Source organism: Oreochromis niloticus, linkage group LG2, assembly GCF_001858045.2.
Source record: "Oreochromis niloticus isolate F11D_XX linkage group LG2, O_niloticus_UMD_NMBU, whole genome shotgun sequence".
NCBI lineage: Eukaryota > Metazoa > Chordata > Actinopteri > Cichliformes > Cichlidae > Oreochromis > Oreochromis niloticus.
The window spans coordinates 28022628-28034896 of record NC_031966.2 but is presented as its reverse complement, the minus strand read 5'-3'; the positions used below and the strand labels follow the sequence as shown (position 1 = coordinate 28034896).

The following is a 12269-nucleotide window of genomic DNA, read 5'->3' as shown; positions in this document are numbered from 1 at the left end:
TTGTGTTAACAATTACTTATGATTCCAAAGTAGCTCCTAAAAGACAATAATGATAATAACACATTAAAAATGTTACAAATTGTGACCTAATTGGACACAGTTGCCATTAGCAAGGATTGGTAAATCATTTAAGCCCCATATGGGATTCAAAGTAGCATCAAGACAAAAAATTTCAGGTTTCTCTATCACTTCATCTTAGTTACCGAATGTATTTTGCTAATCAAGTTGACGAGAGCTTGTTATGTTAATGGCGATATGAGTTGTGTTTTTCTGTTTTCATCCACTCACTTGACCCCTGTTCACAATCAAAACGAGATCGTGAGCTCGTAGCTAAATTATGCGAGTGTCCCAGTGCACTGCTGACACGTGATGCAGCGCACACAGGACAGCACAGAACTGAATCCATCATTGTTCCAGTTGTCCAGTTGTTTAAGTCAGTCTCACACAAATAGCTGACATATCAGTTCAGAGCGTCCCTAACTCGATAACTTGTCGTCTTTCCTTGAACTCTGTTTTTTTGTTTAAATTTACATTTTAAGTGTGTTATTTGAAAACAGGGCTGTCAGTCACCCTCTTCTGCTGACATCCTGCTCCCCTCCCAGAGGCTTTGCAGCTCTCCAAGCATGTAACCTCATCCGCAGCCATTTCTGTAGCACTCATTTGACTTAGGCCCATATCAAGCCATCCAAACAGGCCTCTGAGACAGCCCCGGCCTGCTGGCCTCAAATTCACATCACTGTAGCGTGGCTTATGTTAGCCTCAGAGGATTTTGCACAGTCACTGTGCTTATGAAATACATGTTTTAGCTTAATTTGGGGGATTATTTTTATTTTTGCAAAAAGTCCTAGTCTGCATATATAATAAAACTATGTAATTTCTTAAATTCTCTTATTTTTGCACCAAAATCATGGAGCAAGCCCACCATATTTTTACCCTGACCTTAATTTTTGATGAATGATGAAGTGTGTCAAGAGGCATTCGGCACAAAACACAGAAATTTACCCAGAAACAAATATGAAGGTCCAGACCAGACTTGTAGTGTTTAAGGGTGTGTGCACGTCTCTCTACATATATGCATACACAAATGTGTATAAGCACATGGCTCGTACATCCACAAACAAACCCCCATCTGTGCTTCCAACACAGCTGGACTATGATGGCATGTCCTGGTACAACCTCCCCCCTCCATAGCCTAAAGAGCTCTCCCTCTCTCTGCCTTGGTTATACACTCACGCACACACAGACACACTTAGCAACCTTAAAAAAAAATCCTTACTTATATTCTTTTTCCTCTTGCTTTTTCTCACTGCAGTCTTTTGTCTCTATCCCTCCTCCCCCCCAGCTTCCCTCTCCCTCTTTCAGCTGCCATGTTTCCCTCGTCACACCTTTCAAACTGAGTTACAGCCTGCGAGAACAAGAACCGTGGCACCTCCACAATCACCTGAGGAGCCTCTCTCGGCCATACCCTGTCTCTCTCAGACCACGCACTGCAAAAAACACATCTCCCTGTCGCTTTGTTTACTGTCCATTCACACCACCAACACCACCTCCACAACAACAGCCCTAAAAGCTAAAATATATGCAAAGATTTAGTAAGGGCTCTTTCAGTGTGTGCTCCGCAACATATGTCATTTGCCACATGTGCTCAGTCACAGAGCAGGCCGCTGGTGTAAAGACACCGTTGGTGTTTCTCAGCAACATGTGCAGATGTAGTGGGCGTAAAGGTCAGTAAAGATGATTTTTCGAAGGAAGTGTCTAGACAAATATTAGGCATTGCTTTCTGGAGTATTCATGATGGTGCTCATCAGTGATGCTGATATCCCCACCTCAGTGTAAATACAAGCATCTGCTGGAGTTTTTCCTCGCGGCCATTAAATTAAATGTGCCTTAATAGGCTTCGCGCACATTCCGATGCTTACAGTATTCCCACGTACGATCGCCAGAGATCGTCTTGCATTACATCCAATCTGACACCGAGTCCGAGTGCAACACATACACAATGTCCAACATGCAGAGCTGTGTTGAAGATATTTGTTAGATATTTATAGCAAACGTGCTTTTCCTGAAATCTCAAACTATCCCTTTCCTCTCGCCTTCTTTCTCTTTACAGTGACACCCTGCACCTTGCAGGTACTCTCTTGTCCTTCTTCCTATTCTTGTAACTAGAAAAAAAGACAAATGCAGTCAAAATGTCCAGTCTTATCCTGTGTTCTTTTCCACGCTCTCGGAGTGAAACGGTTTTATCTGTGGCTGACAATGGCGGGAGAAGGTGGGTGAACGGTGGCGCCAGAAAAGCATCTGCTACAAGGTTTAAGGAGCTGCAGGATTCAATAAAAGAAGGGTAGGACCATGTAAAAAAGGCTGGCAGAGGGGACACACACCATTAGCTTAATGACAGAATGAGGAATGAGGAATAGCGAGATGAGATTCAAAAGCCAAGCAGTGCAAAATTTGCCTTTAACAGGAATCAAGGCGAGTAATCTAATAAGTAGCGTGGCAAGGAGAGGCAGAGAGGGCTTGATGTTTTTTTCCCCCCTCCGCCTCAGGTAAAGGAAGAAGAAGAAGGGTAAACAGCAGAGAAAAGGATAGTGGTGCCATTAAGTTGGCTAGCCGTGACCATCAGGAGCATTAATGCTGTCTGCTGTGCTTTCTTCAAACTGGTACCCTTTGCTTTGAACTACTCCTGCCTTCTTTGTGGGTATTCCTGACTCCTAGCTTCCATGGCTATTATGGAACCCTCCGCTGGTAATTACACATTTCGCAATTTCTGATGTCACTTCAAAGCAACAACAGTCTTGCCACAAAAGCACACGCCGAGTCACTGAAGTACAAAGCAAAGCCTCGAGGATTACTGAAGCCACGCATTGTTTTTTTTTCTTTTCTGATGGCCACTAATTCAATTAACAGCACGTGCTAACAGCTTCAAACCAGCTTGAAAGAAATGGTTCCGAAACAAGACCAGGCCTTCGTGGATTTCTGCGCTTGGTTTCTGAAAGGCTCAGCAGCTAAACTGAAGTTTAATTTGAATTTGTGCACGCCTTCTAGTTGCTCTCCCAGTATTGCATTATGTGTTAAAGGATGCGCAGCAAATGAGGGGGCGTGATCTTTATGATGAGTCAGAGTGGAGAGCTTTGGCACTGGCTGTCCCAGACCAAAGAGGGAACGCTCACTAAAGCAATATCAAATGTGAAACTGCAGAGAAAAACAAAAAGAAGCCAGATCTCATCTTAATCAAAGCACTGGAGCTTGTTTCAAAACACTCCCTGAACCCTACTTTTGTAAAACCGCGTCTGTTCATAGAGTAGATGTGTGCTGCTGCTGACAAAGGTCTGAGTCATTCACATGGGGCTATTGATGACAAAGGAGAATCTGAATGTCCACTAAATAATTGTGACAGCTTGCAGAACAAACAGCAGTGCTGACAAAAGTAAAACCCGGAGCACAAGAGCTCCTCAATCACTAGAGGCAAAATCTCTTAGGCCTGGAAGTCAGCAGATAAGTGATATTTAATAACCGTCATCTCTATTTTGTTCAGTACATCGGTAGAGACAATCGGAGGTGCTTGTGGACTGTTGTGAGCTCAGCATGAGCTGTCTGCAGTTTGCGAGCTCAGCTTGACAAGAGACTCAGGGCACTCGCTCGACAAAGGCATCAGATCGTGCATTGATTTTGCAATTAAGAAGACTTTTTGTGTGTTAAGCACGCAACTTATTTATTTTTTTTAATATGATGTAGCAGGTAAGCACTCTGCCAGAGAACGAGTTATCAAACATGCATTTTAAAGCACCACACTGTGACATTGATGATTGCCCATCTTTTTCTTTGCATCATGAAAGGTTTAGAGTTTTCTCATCTGAAGTTTAAGGCAGTGTTGAGACAGTGCTCTTGATGGAGACGCAGAGACACGGCAGCAGGAAATGGGGTCACGTCTCCCACAGGATCCCCTTCCTTTTGCTAAAACTCTGTCTGCCCCCAAATTTAATTAGATTCTGATATCAAGCCTTCCTCTCCTATGCTTCCCTTCCTCTTCAACACGCGTGAAATTGCATGGTACTATCTATTATTTATTCACTCTCATTTGCTTATTGTTTCTTATGGATGCCTTTGTTAAGGCACTTGCAGCTCTGCTGCCTGTGATAGGATGCTCTGCTTCATCTCCCTCACTGCTCAGACCCACCTCCTCTGCAGGTCTGAGCCCAACTCATTTGCTGGCGTTGGTCGGGGAGCTATGGATTTTTTTCCCCTTTCACCCAATGACAGCACGGTGAGGTGCTATGAGGGCTGAGTGCTAATGAGCTGACTCTGCAATGCTGGGGGAGATGCACTGTAACACAGGGGGGAGTCAGAGGACGGAGCAGGCGGAGGCGCTCTGGCACAGGGAGAGTCAGAGGGGCCATTATGAGCGTGCCACAGAGGGGTTACAGGGACACAACCTCACCATCCAGACAGAGCTGTGTGCCCACAAAGTCAGCCATTCAGCCTAAACTGAACTCCTCCTCTGAAATGACATAACAAAATGGCTCTCCGGAGCCTGTTTCTTCCAGTTTTGTTCGTGTTGAATCTGTTTCTGCTTATTTCAAGAAACTGCAGCCAAAAGGATTACAGAAACAGGTTATTTACTACATCAGCCACTAAGCAAAGTTACACCAGTTGCACAAGGGAAGGCTGATAACCAAATAATAAGACAAAACATCATTTGTGTGATGAAATTAAAGACATTTACACTACTTGGTATAACAAAGACGCTGAAAATCTATAAACTCCATGAAATTGGACTACAAGATGTGAACTCCTCCAGGGCTGAGCCCCTGACACCGGGTTTGTGCAACTGGCAGCATGTTTACTGCATGTTGCCAAGGGAACTTCTTTTACAATGTGGGATTCATACCAGCTCATGTAAAACTCCGTGCCATAAATGTGCTAACACTGCGTGCTCCCTAACTGTAGCCGATGTCGTTAAAAATGTTAGAGACACATTTAAATGTTTAAAGGATTTATCCATTGTTGGAGTAATTTCTAGATAATTCAGGATATATTGAAAGAAAAAAAATATGATTTTATTAGAACAAAGATTTGTGCGAGAAAACGTCCCAATTTTCTCCCCCGCTGTGACTTTAAGAATCACAGTGAAGTGAGAAGAACTTGTTTTGTTTCCTCCTGCAGATGCTGCAACATCTATCAGCTCGTGAATAATCGCGGTCACTTTTCGTGCACAGAAACACATTTTTTTTTAAAGGAGAAAAAAAAGCAGACTTACAGGCATGGGTAACTGAGAAGCTGTTGGACGACTCGAGGTTGTCGACATTGTAGTTGAGGTGGAAAGGCTTTTCAGTGGTGTTCTGGTTGGTGTTGTAGAGTTGGACAGCGAACCTGAACGCGCTGTGCTCCTGCACCGTGGAACGCATGAACAGTCCCCCTGGAAGAGATGAAAACCCGAGATCAGACAAAGCACTCACACTCGACCGCCAGCTCTGACCGGCATTTTAAGGAGTGAGGGAGAACTCCGTATAGTGATTTAAAACACGCCGCTGTTATTTAAAAGAATGCGAATTTTTTTATGTTTATTTATTTTTTAACCCGCGCGCTTGTCTGTAACTCTTCGGACAACGCAGATGAACCGCCAGTGTCACGTATATCTTATGTTTAATAAAAACCCTAACGATGACAGTGACACAGTCAGTGGTGGCTTTAATGTATTTTTTAAATTCACTGGATTTCAGCCTGCAACATATGAGAAATCAAGTTGGTCTCTTATCATTGCGCAGAGCTCCGCGCGCTGTATCCGCTTTAAAACGCAATCTTGCAGTTCATATGTCCGTTAAAACCAAAAATCACAAATCTGCAGCCGTGTAACAACAAAACACTTACCGATATTGATCTGATTGGGAAATCCAGCGAATGAGCGGTCAAAGAGCCACAGTAGAAAGAAAACCACGCGCTGTGCCATTTTCTCCGACCTGTCTGTTCAACTCCTTAAAAGGCTCTGCCTAAGAAAATTCATATGTTCTGGATTGAAAGCCGGGCGCAAAAGAAAATCCAGCGGATAGATGATGGTCGCTCACAGTGCACCAATTCATTCATTGAGGTGCTGCCCAGCTGCAGAGCATTTTTTTTTTGCAACTAAAGAAAGAGAGGGGGACCGAGTGAGCAAGAAGGAGAGAGGGAGGGAGGAGAGGTGGGGGTGGTGGGGGAAAGAAGGAGCTGATCTGGACTCCGATTGGATCCGCCAATGTTGGTCAAACTTGATCTGATGTTAAATTAAAAAAAGCCTCAGCCCGTCAGATTAGCAAGCGACGGCAAGTTATAAGAGCAGCACTTGCGACATTAGCCTACTGTGGGATGAATCAATTAAAGGATAAAAAAATAAAATAACAATAAAAAGAAAAACACTGCAATCTCAGGTGGCCGATGATTCCGTACAGCCCGGCCGCTTCCCGCTGTGGTAGTTGCTCCATTTCAAGGCTCGATGAAGACGCTGGATTTGCACCATATGATTCAACCTGCGGTTTTTTTTTTTCTGTTTCCACGTTTGTGGTATATCTAAAAAGTTTGTGTCCAAGAAATTCCGCTATCACTGTATAGATCCACTGTCGAGAAAACAACACTTTGAAGGCTACATGTGTGATAAATACATGTAGGACACCCAGAGCGCCCTGGGTACGCAGAGCCAACAGAACTGTCCGTGGTCCTGAAAGCGTCTAAAAAAACTAGTCTAAAAGAAAGCAAAAAACATGCACACTCCAGTGTTTCTATTTACCTCACCTGAAAATATAAACATACAAAATACATATTCGGCTTTCTTTGACCACTTGGGGATAATCCAATATCAGACAGCCATCAACAAACTCGTGTTATTTACTTTAAGTTGTACTCCTCTATTGAAACATCTATCACCCCTGTGATTCTGCTCAAGAGAGAACAATTAAGGGATTACTGGCCCATTTATCACCCTCACCAAAGCGCCTTGAAAATTGAGTTTTTAATTGCATTCCAAATGACTGGGGCTTCCGCTATTGATATTGCAATGTACTGAGTTCCTTTTAACACAGGGCAGACTTTGCATTCTGTGTTTAACTTTCTACCATTATTTTTATTTTGCATTAAAAGGCAGCATCACGGTGTAACCTGATTTCTCGCAGTCATATTTCTTATTGGCATTTATAACAGCCAGCAGTGAGATCAAGTATGGGGCAGCTGGTCAAGCGGGATCATGCATGTGAAGGTGTGTGTTAGTCACCCGTGTCAACCGAGCAATGATGCTGTATGACCTCGTCATCAGAGAGTGACACTTCCTTTTCACCAGGGGTCAGATGACATCTGCTCCCCCCCACTGGGCAGCTCTCTGGGGAAAAACTGCGATGACATCACATCGATTCTCTGGTCCCTATATTGCTTCTGTGTCCAAAATTCAGGATGTTGGTTACTTGACCCTAATGGCTGAAGTCATGATGATCAATGTTAAACCATGACCTGGAGACTTTTCTAGCCTGCTATTTCCACAAATTCACATCACACCATAGCCTGGTTTAAAATCTCATCGGTGGTTTGCAACACGTTGTCACTCCCAAAGCATAGAACGGGCTGTGGTTTGAGGGGGAATGAGAGGCCACCTGCTGATTTGGTCACAAGCGATGCAAAACAGTTAATTGGAGGAATACCAAAGGAGCAATTTAATAGATCATTTACAGTACATGCTGATTCTCTGTGTAAACCAACCTAATCATGCATCATTTCAAACAAAACCTACAAAGAAAAAGCATTATTCGCTACAAGGGGAGCCCAAGTAATTGAGATAAGACCTCAGTATAATTGATATTAAATGACGATGACTGTGCTGCATTATTTGCAATTAGGACATTTTGGCCATGGCGCATTATCCTCTGCAGGAATTACAGTAAATGTGAAGATACAATCTATGTGAAAACAAATAATTATCTGATCCGGCCTTTTTGGGGGATTTGAGAGGAGTGTTACTCAAGCAGGCGTAATGAAAAGACTAAAAAGCAGATGAAAAGATGTTTCTTTTTATCTCACGATGATGACGATGATTCACAGGCAATAGCTCAGAGCAAGGCAAGCCTTACCAGCAAGAGTTATTCATTTGTTCCCTGCATCCTCCTCCTAACACAACAGGATGGAACCTTCCTCTTTGCCCATTAGAGGATGTGTGAGCAAATAAGTCAGAAACTCTAATATTTATTAGAAATGACAGCGTGCCTCTGTGGGAGGTCTGGAGGCAATAAGTGCAGCTATTTTTAGAGTTGATTTGCTCGTGATTGCTGGGTAATTATTTTGTCATCCCGACATAACAAGCTTATGTTTTCTCCAGGATCAGAAAATAATCTCGACATGTGAACATGTGTAATGTGGTAATCATTTATAATCAGCAGGTGGAAGGAGTTTCTATTATTTATTGCCACAGATTGCCTCATCTCGGTAGTTCTCAAACTTTTTTGTGCTTGTGGCTCCTGGCCAGCTGGAAAGTTTCTGCTGTTGCTGCATAAACGTTGAACATATTGAATGCAGTTAGGCTCATATTTTTGTAGGACAAAGACATGATTTTTGTAGTTTTGTACGCCAGGGCAGTGGAATTTAAATCAAACAATCAAGATGTGATTGAGGTGCAGGAGTTTTAGCTTTTTTCAAGGGCTTTAACAAAAATCTTTCTAGGAATAGTTTTAAAATTAGTGGCCTTTTTATACAGAGTCGCCCATTTTCAGAGGCTCATAATGAATTGGACAAACTAATGTACTATTCAAAATAAGGTTTTATTTTAATGGTTATAAAGGTTTTCACTCCTTGATTGAAAATCCTTTGACTGAAGTCATGGACATCACCAAGTGACGCATTTTCTCACTTGACATACTCTGCTGCATTCAGTTGCTGCTTGTTTGTTGGTCTCTCTGGCTTGAAAGCAGATTTTGAACTGCGATCAGCTGACTGACCTGGTCATTTAAAGACTATCTCCGTCATTGCCTTGAGAAACTCTTTGGCTCGTTATCTATTTTCACTGTGAAGCTCTGTCTGATCGGTTCAGTAGCATGTGGCTGATTCTGAGCAGAGAGTACAGCCCTGTACACTTCAGAATTCATCCTACTACCTCTATCAGCAGTCACAGCATCCATAAACACCAGGGGCCACAGGCAGCCATACACACCTATACCATAACAATACCTCCACCATGCTTGACAAATGATGTGGTATGCTTCAGCTAATGAGCTGTTTCACTCCATACTTTTTCTCTTCCCATCATTCTGATATAAGTTCACCTTGGCTTCACATCAGTCCAAGGTTTTTTTTCTTTGAGATGTTTTTAGGGAAAGTTCAATCTGGTCTTCCAGTTCCCGAGTATAATCAGTGATTCGTATATTGTTGTAGATTACCTGTATTTCCATTAATGAAGGCATGTCTCAATTGTTGAGTGGTTTTCTTGTTTGTTTGTTTTTTAACTATGGAAATAAATCTGCCATCATGCACTCCAGTTGTCTTCTGTGGGTTTTCAGGCCTTTTGTTGTTGCTGAGCTTTCGTAGACATTCATCATTTTTAAGATTCACTATCTGGGCCCACATCCTCGTTTTAGGTTTGACAGTGTTTTTAGTAGATAAAGGCAAATGGCTTAAACATGAATTGAGATGCGTTTTGGGGAAAGCCTCAGAGGGGAATGGCGTTGGCTCCCAGGCCTGGCAGATCCCTTTGTACTAATGAGAAGTGAAAGAATTGAAAAAAGATGAGGGCGGGACAAGAAAGTGAGAATAAGCAGCTTGTAAAGCTGGGGGTGTCATATATAGATAAGAACCGGAAGTGGCATGTTTGGAGGTGTGGTCAAGCTCCTGAAATCCAGATGGTTTATCTCCAACTGTACTGAATGGTTGATTTAACCACTCCTAAAGTTTCGGTCTCTCTCTGATTCATTTATTTTGTTTGTTTGTTTTTTTCTTCAGCCTACTGATGGACTCCTTCACCTGCAGTGACAGGTATTTAAAATTTGTATTTAAAATTACAATAAAAAGTGCTTTGAATCAATTTGAGGCATTAAATGTGCTTCATTTGTCATGAAATAATGGAACATGCCTTACCTAGCCACAAGGCTGTTTGTCACCAAATTGCCAAATTACTTTTGAGCCTCTGAAAATGGGAGGAGTCTATATAAAAACATCTCTAATTCTTAAATAGTTAATGAAAATTTGATGTAACACCCCTTGAATTACAGCTGAAAGGCTGCACCTCCGTCACATATTGATTACTTGAATTAAAACACACTGTGGTGTTTTATAGAGGCAAACTGTTCAACATCCACCAAAGCCAAAAGCCTCCCTGACCCCCAATTTCAAATGAAAAGATCCAAATCTGCATCTGAGTTCATGGAATTCAGCTTTTAGCTATTTTTTTATAGCTTGTAAAAGACAAACTGACAGCATCATAACCTCCAACTTAGCTCCTGCCTTGGCAGAGGATCTTGCCACCTTGCAGCTGTGCCTCTGCCAAGCAGTCAAGCTTGAGTTTACATATTTGTTTCCGCGTTGCCCATTACTGAGAGCTGTTCCTCATCCATCTTGACGGTCTAAGGATAGAGGGTGTCGTTTGCTCTACAGAACGTGAAGCCCCTTGAGGCAAATTCTTGATATGTGATGAAGGGATATGCAAATCCATTGCATTCGACTTGCCTTTCAGCTTTGCTGTTTGTGTGTCTACTGTATTAGCGTGAGAGGAATAAAAACAGTTGAATTTCTTTGCGCTGACAATAAATCTTAATCTGATAGAGGACAACATTGAAGCCATGACAGAAGACAATGCTTCAAATACAGATGCTCCTGCAAAGAAGCTACAAATAGCAAACTTTTTATTAACCTGGCAGCACAGAAGATGTACAACATGCACAGTTTAAAGGTGGGTATCCAGGATGCAGGATCAGCATAAGCAACAAAATGTGAAACAATTTTAGTCTTTCTCCATCTGTTCCTGAGTATATTATTACTTGGATACTTTATAAATCATTATTTTTATTTGAATGCACCTCAGAACATTTGTGCAATTTCTTTTTTAAATTCAAAGGTCCAAACACTGCAGTGCTTTATGGCTTTTTTTCCTCTATGTATGGCTTAAGACGCAGCTCTGCAGATCCGAGTTTAGGCTTTCCTCTCACTCTAATTAAGCAAAAATCTACAGTGTTGCAAGCATTTGGGACTCAAATGGCTGATATTTTTATATTCATATTCTTAAGCCTAAAATGTATCATTGGATGACATCTGGGTTGTGTAAAAGGTTCATATGATGATGTAATCTATGGCCACAGTGTCTCCGACTCTACAACACTCATTTGGCTGAGTTCACCTGAGCCGGTGACTCCGACTGGTTGATAAGAGCATCTGTGCCAAGATGTGTGGGTCTGCAGGAGGTTCTCTGAACCTCTGCGTTTCCAGTGAAGCTCCTCGCTGCCAGGTCAAAAAAAACAGCTGGTGACTCCATTTGTGTCGGAGACAGCGCCTCGCTGCCTACAGCCTCCTCTGGTGAACAGTGGGAGTCAGCTCCGCAGGTCTGGGTGTACGCAGGGATTTGGTCTTTAAAAACAAGGGGGGCGGGGGTGGAGATGGGGAGAAAAAGGCGAAAAGAAAGCCACCAAATAAAAACAAAACACCGCAGGTGGATTCCAAAGAAAATGCTCTTGTCGCTAAAAGAACACCACTTTGATGATTACATTTTAATTATTTCAAGATCACATGAAAACAAAGCTCGTTGTGCACGGAGATAATTCTTGAGCAATCAAAAGAGAACAAATCTCAACATAATTAATTGGTCCATCCTGCTTATGTCAGACTGTTGTGACAAGAACAAATCTGGCTCTGTGTGACACATCTGCTTTGCTACACCCTCCTTTGCTGCGATCAGAGGCTTGGCACCCGTGACTCGCAGCTACTGAACCAGGTGGTTGGATAAATTCTTAAATCTGGTGCAGATTACCTTGGAGCTTTAATCTAACGGATAACGAGGCACTGAGACCATTTGTTTTAAATCATCAATGATGGCTTCAATTTGGCAGTTTTCTGCAACGAAAAAAAAAGTGCATCGCTTTTCTTCTTAACAGTTTGCAAGTTTTAGGACTTGTAATGTATGAAAGGGGCTTTTCAAACCCCATTTCATTGACTTTTCTCACTTATGGCTTTACTCACCTTTCAGTTTTTCATTTTTCCACCCTTTGCTGTGCTTCTTCACATCACTCCTGCCCTGCTGAGGAACTAATTTAAGTAATCATAAAAGCGAGTTCCTCTGG

The 12269-nt window shown here is 42.4% G+C and overlaps 1 protein-coding gene across 4 annotated transcripts in view; it reads right to left on the bottom strand.

Annotated features, from left to right (window-relative positions):
* LOC100695922 (glutamate receptor 3) overlaps positions 1–6162 on the bottom strand; it is an 87738-nt gene extending 81576 nt beyond the window's left edge. For 2 of the 4 annotated variants that reach the window (XR_002056380.2, XM_005467905.4), the window contains exons 1-2: positions 5869–6162; positions 5258–5416 (exon numbers count right to left, since the gene is read on the bottom strand). Coding sequence is in view for 3 of the 4 variants with exons in the window: in XM_005467905.4 (XP_005467962.1) it covers positions 5258–5416; positions 5869–5947 (238 nt within the window). In the remaining variant the exon portion in view is untranslated. The remainder of the gene's footprint in view (positions 1–5257; positions 5417–5868) is intronic. The other 2 variants (XM_003445880.4, XM_003445881.4) reach the window with 2 other exon arrangements.
* Between the last annotated feature and the right edge of the window lie 6107 nt (positions 6163–12269).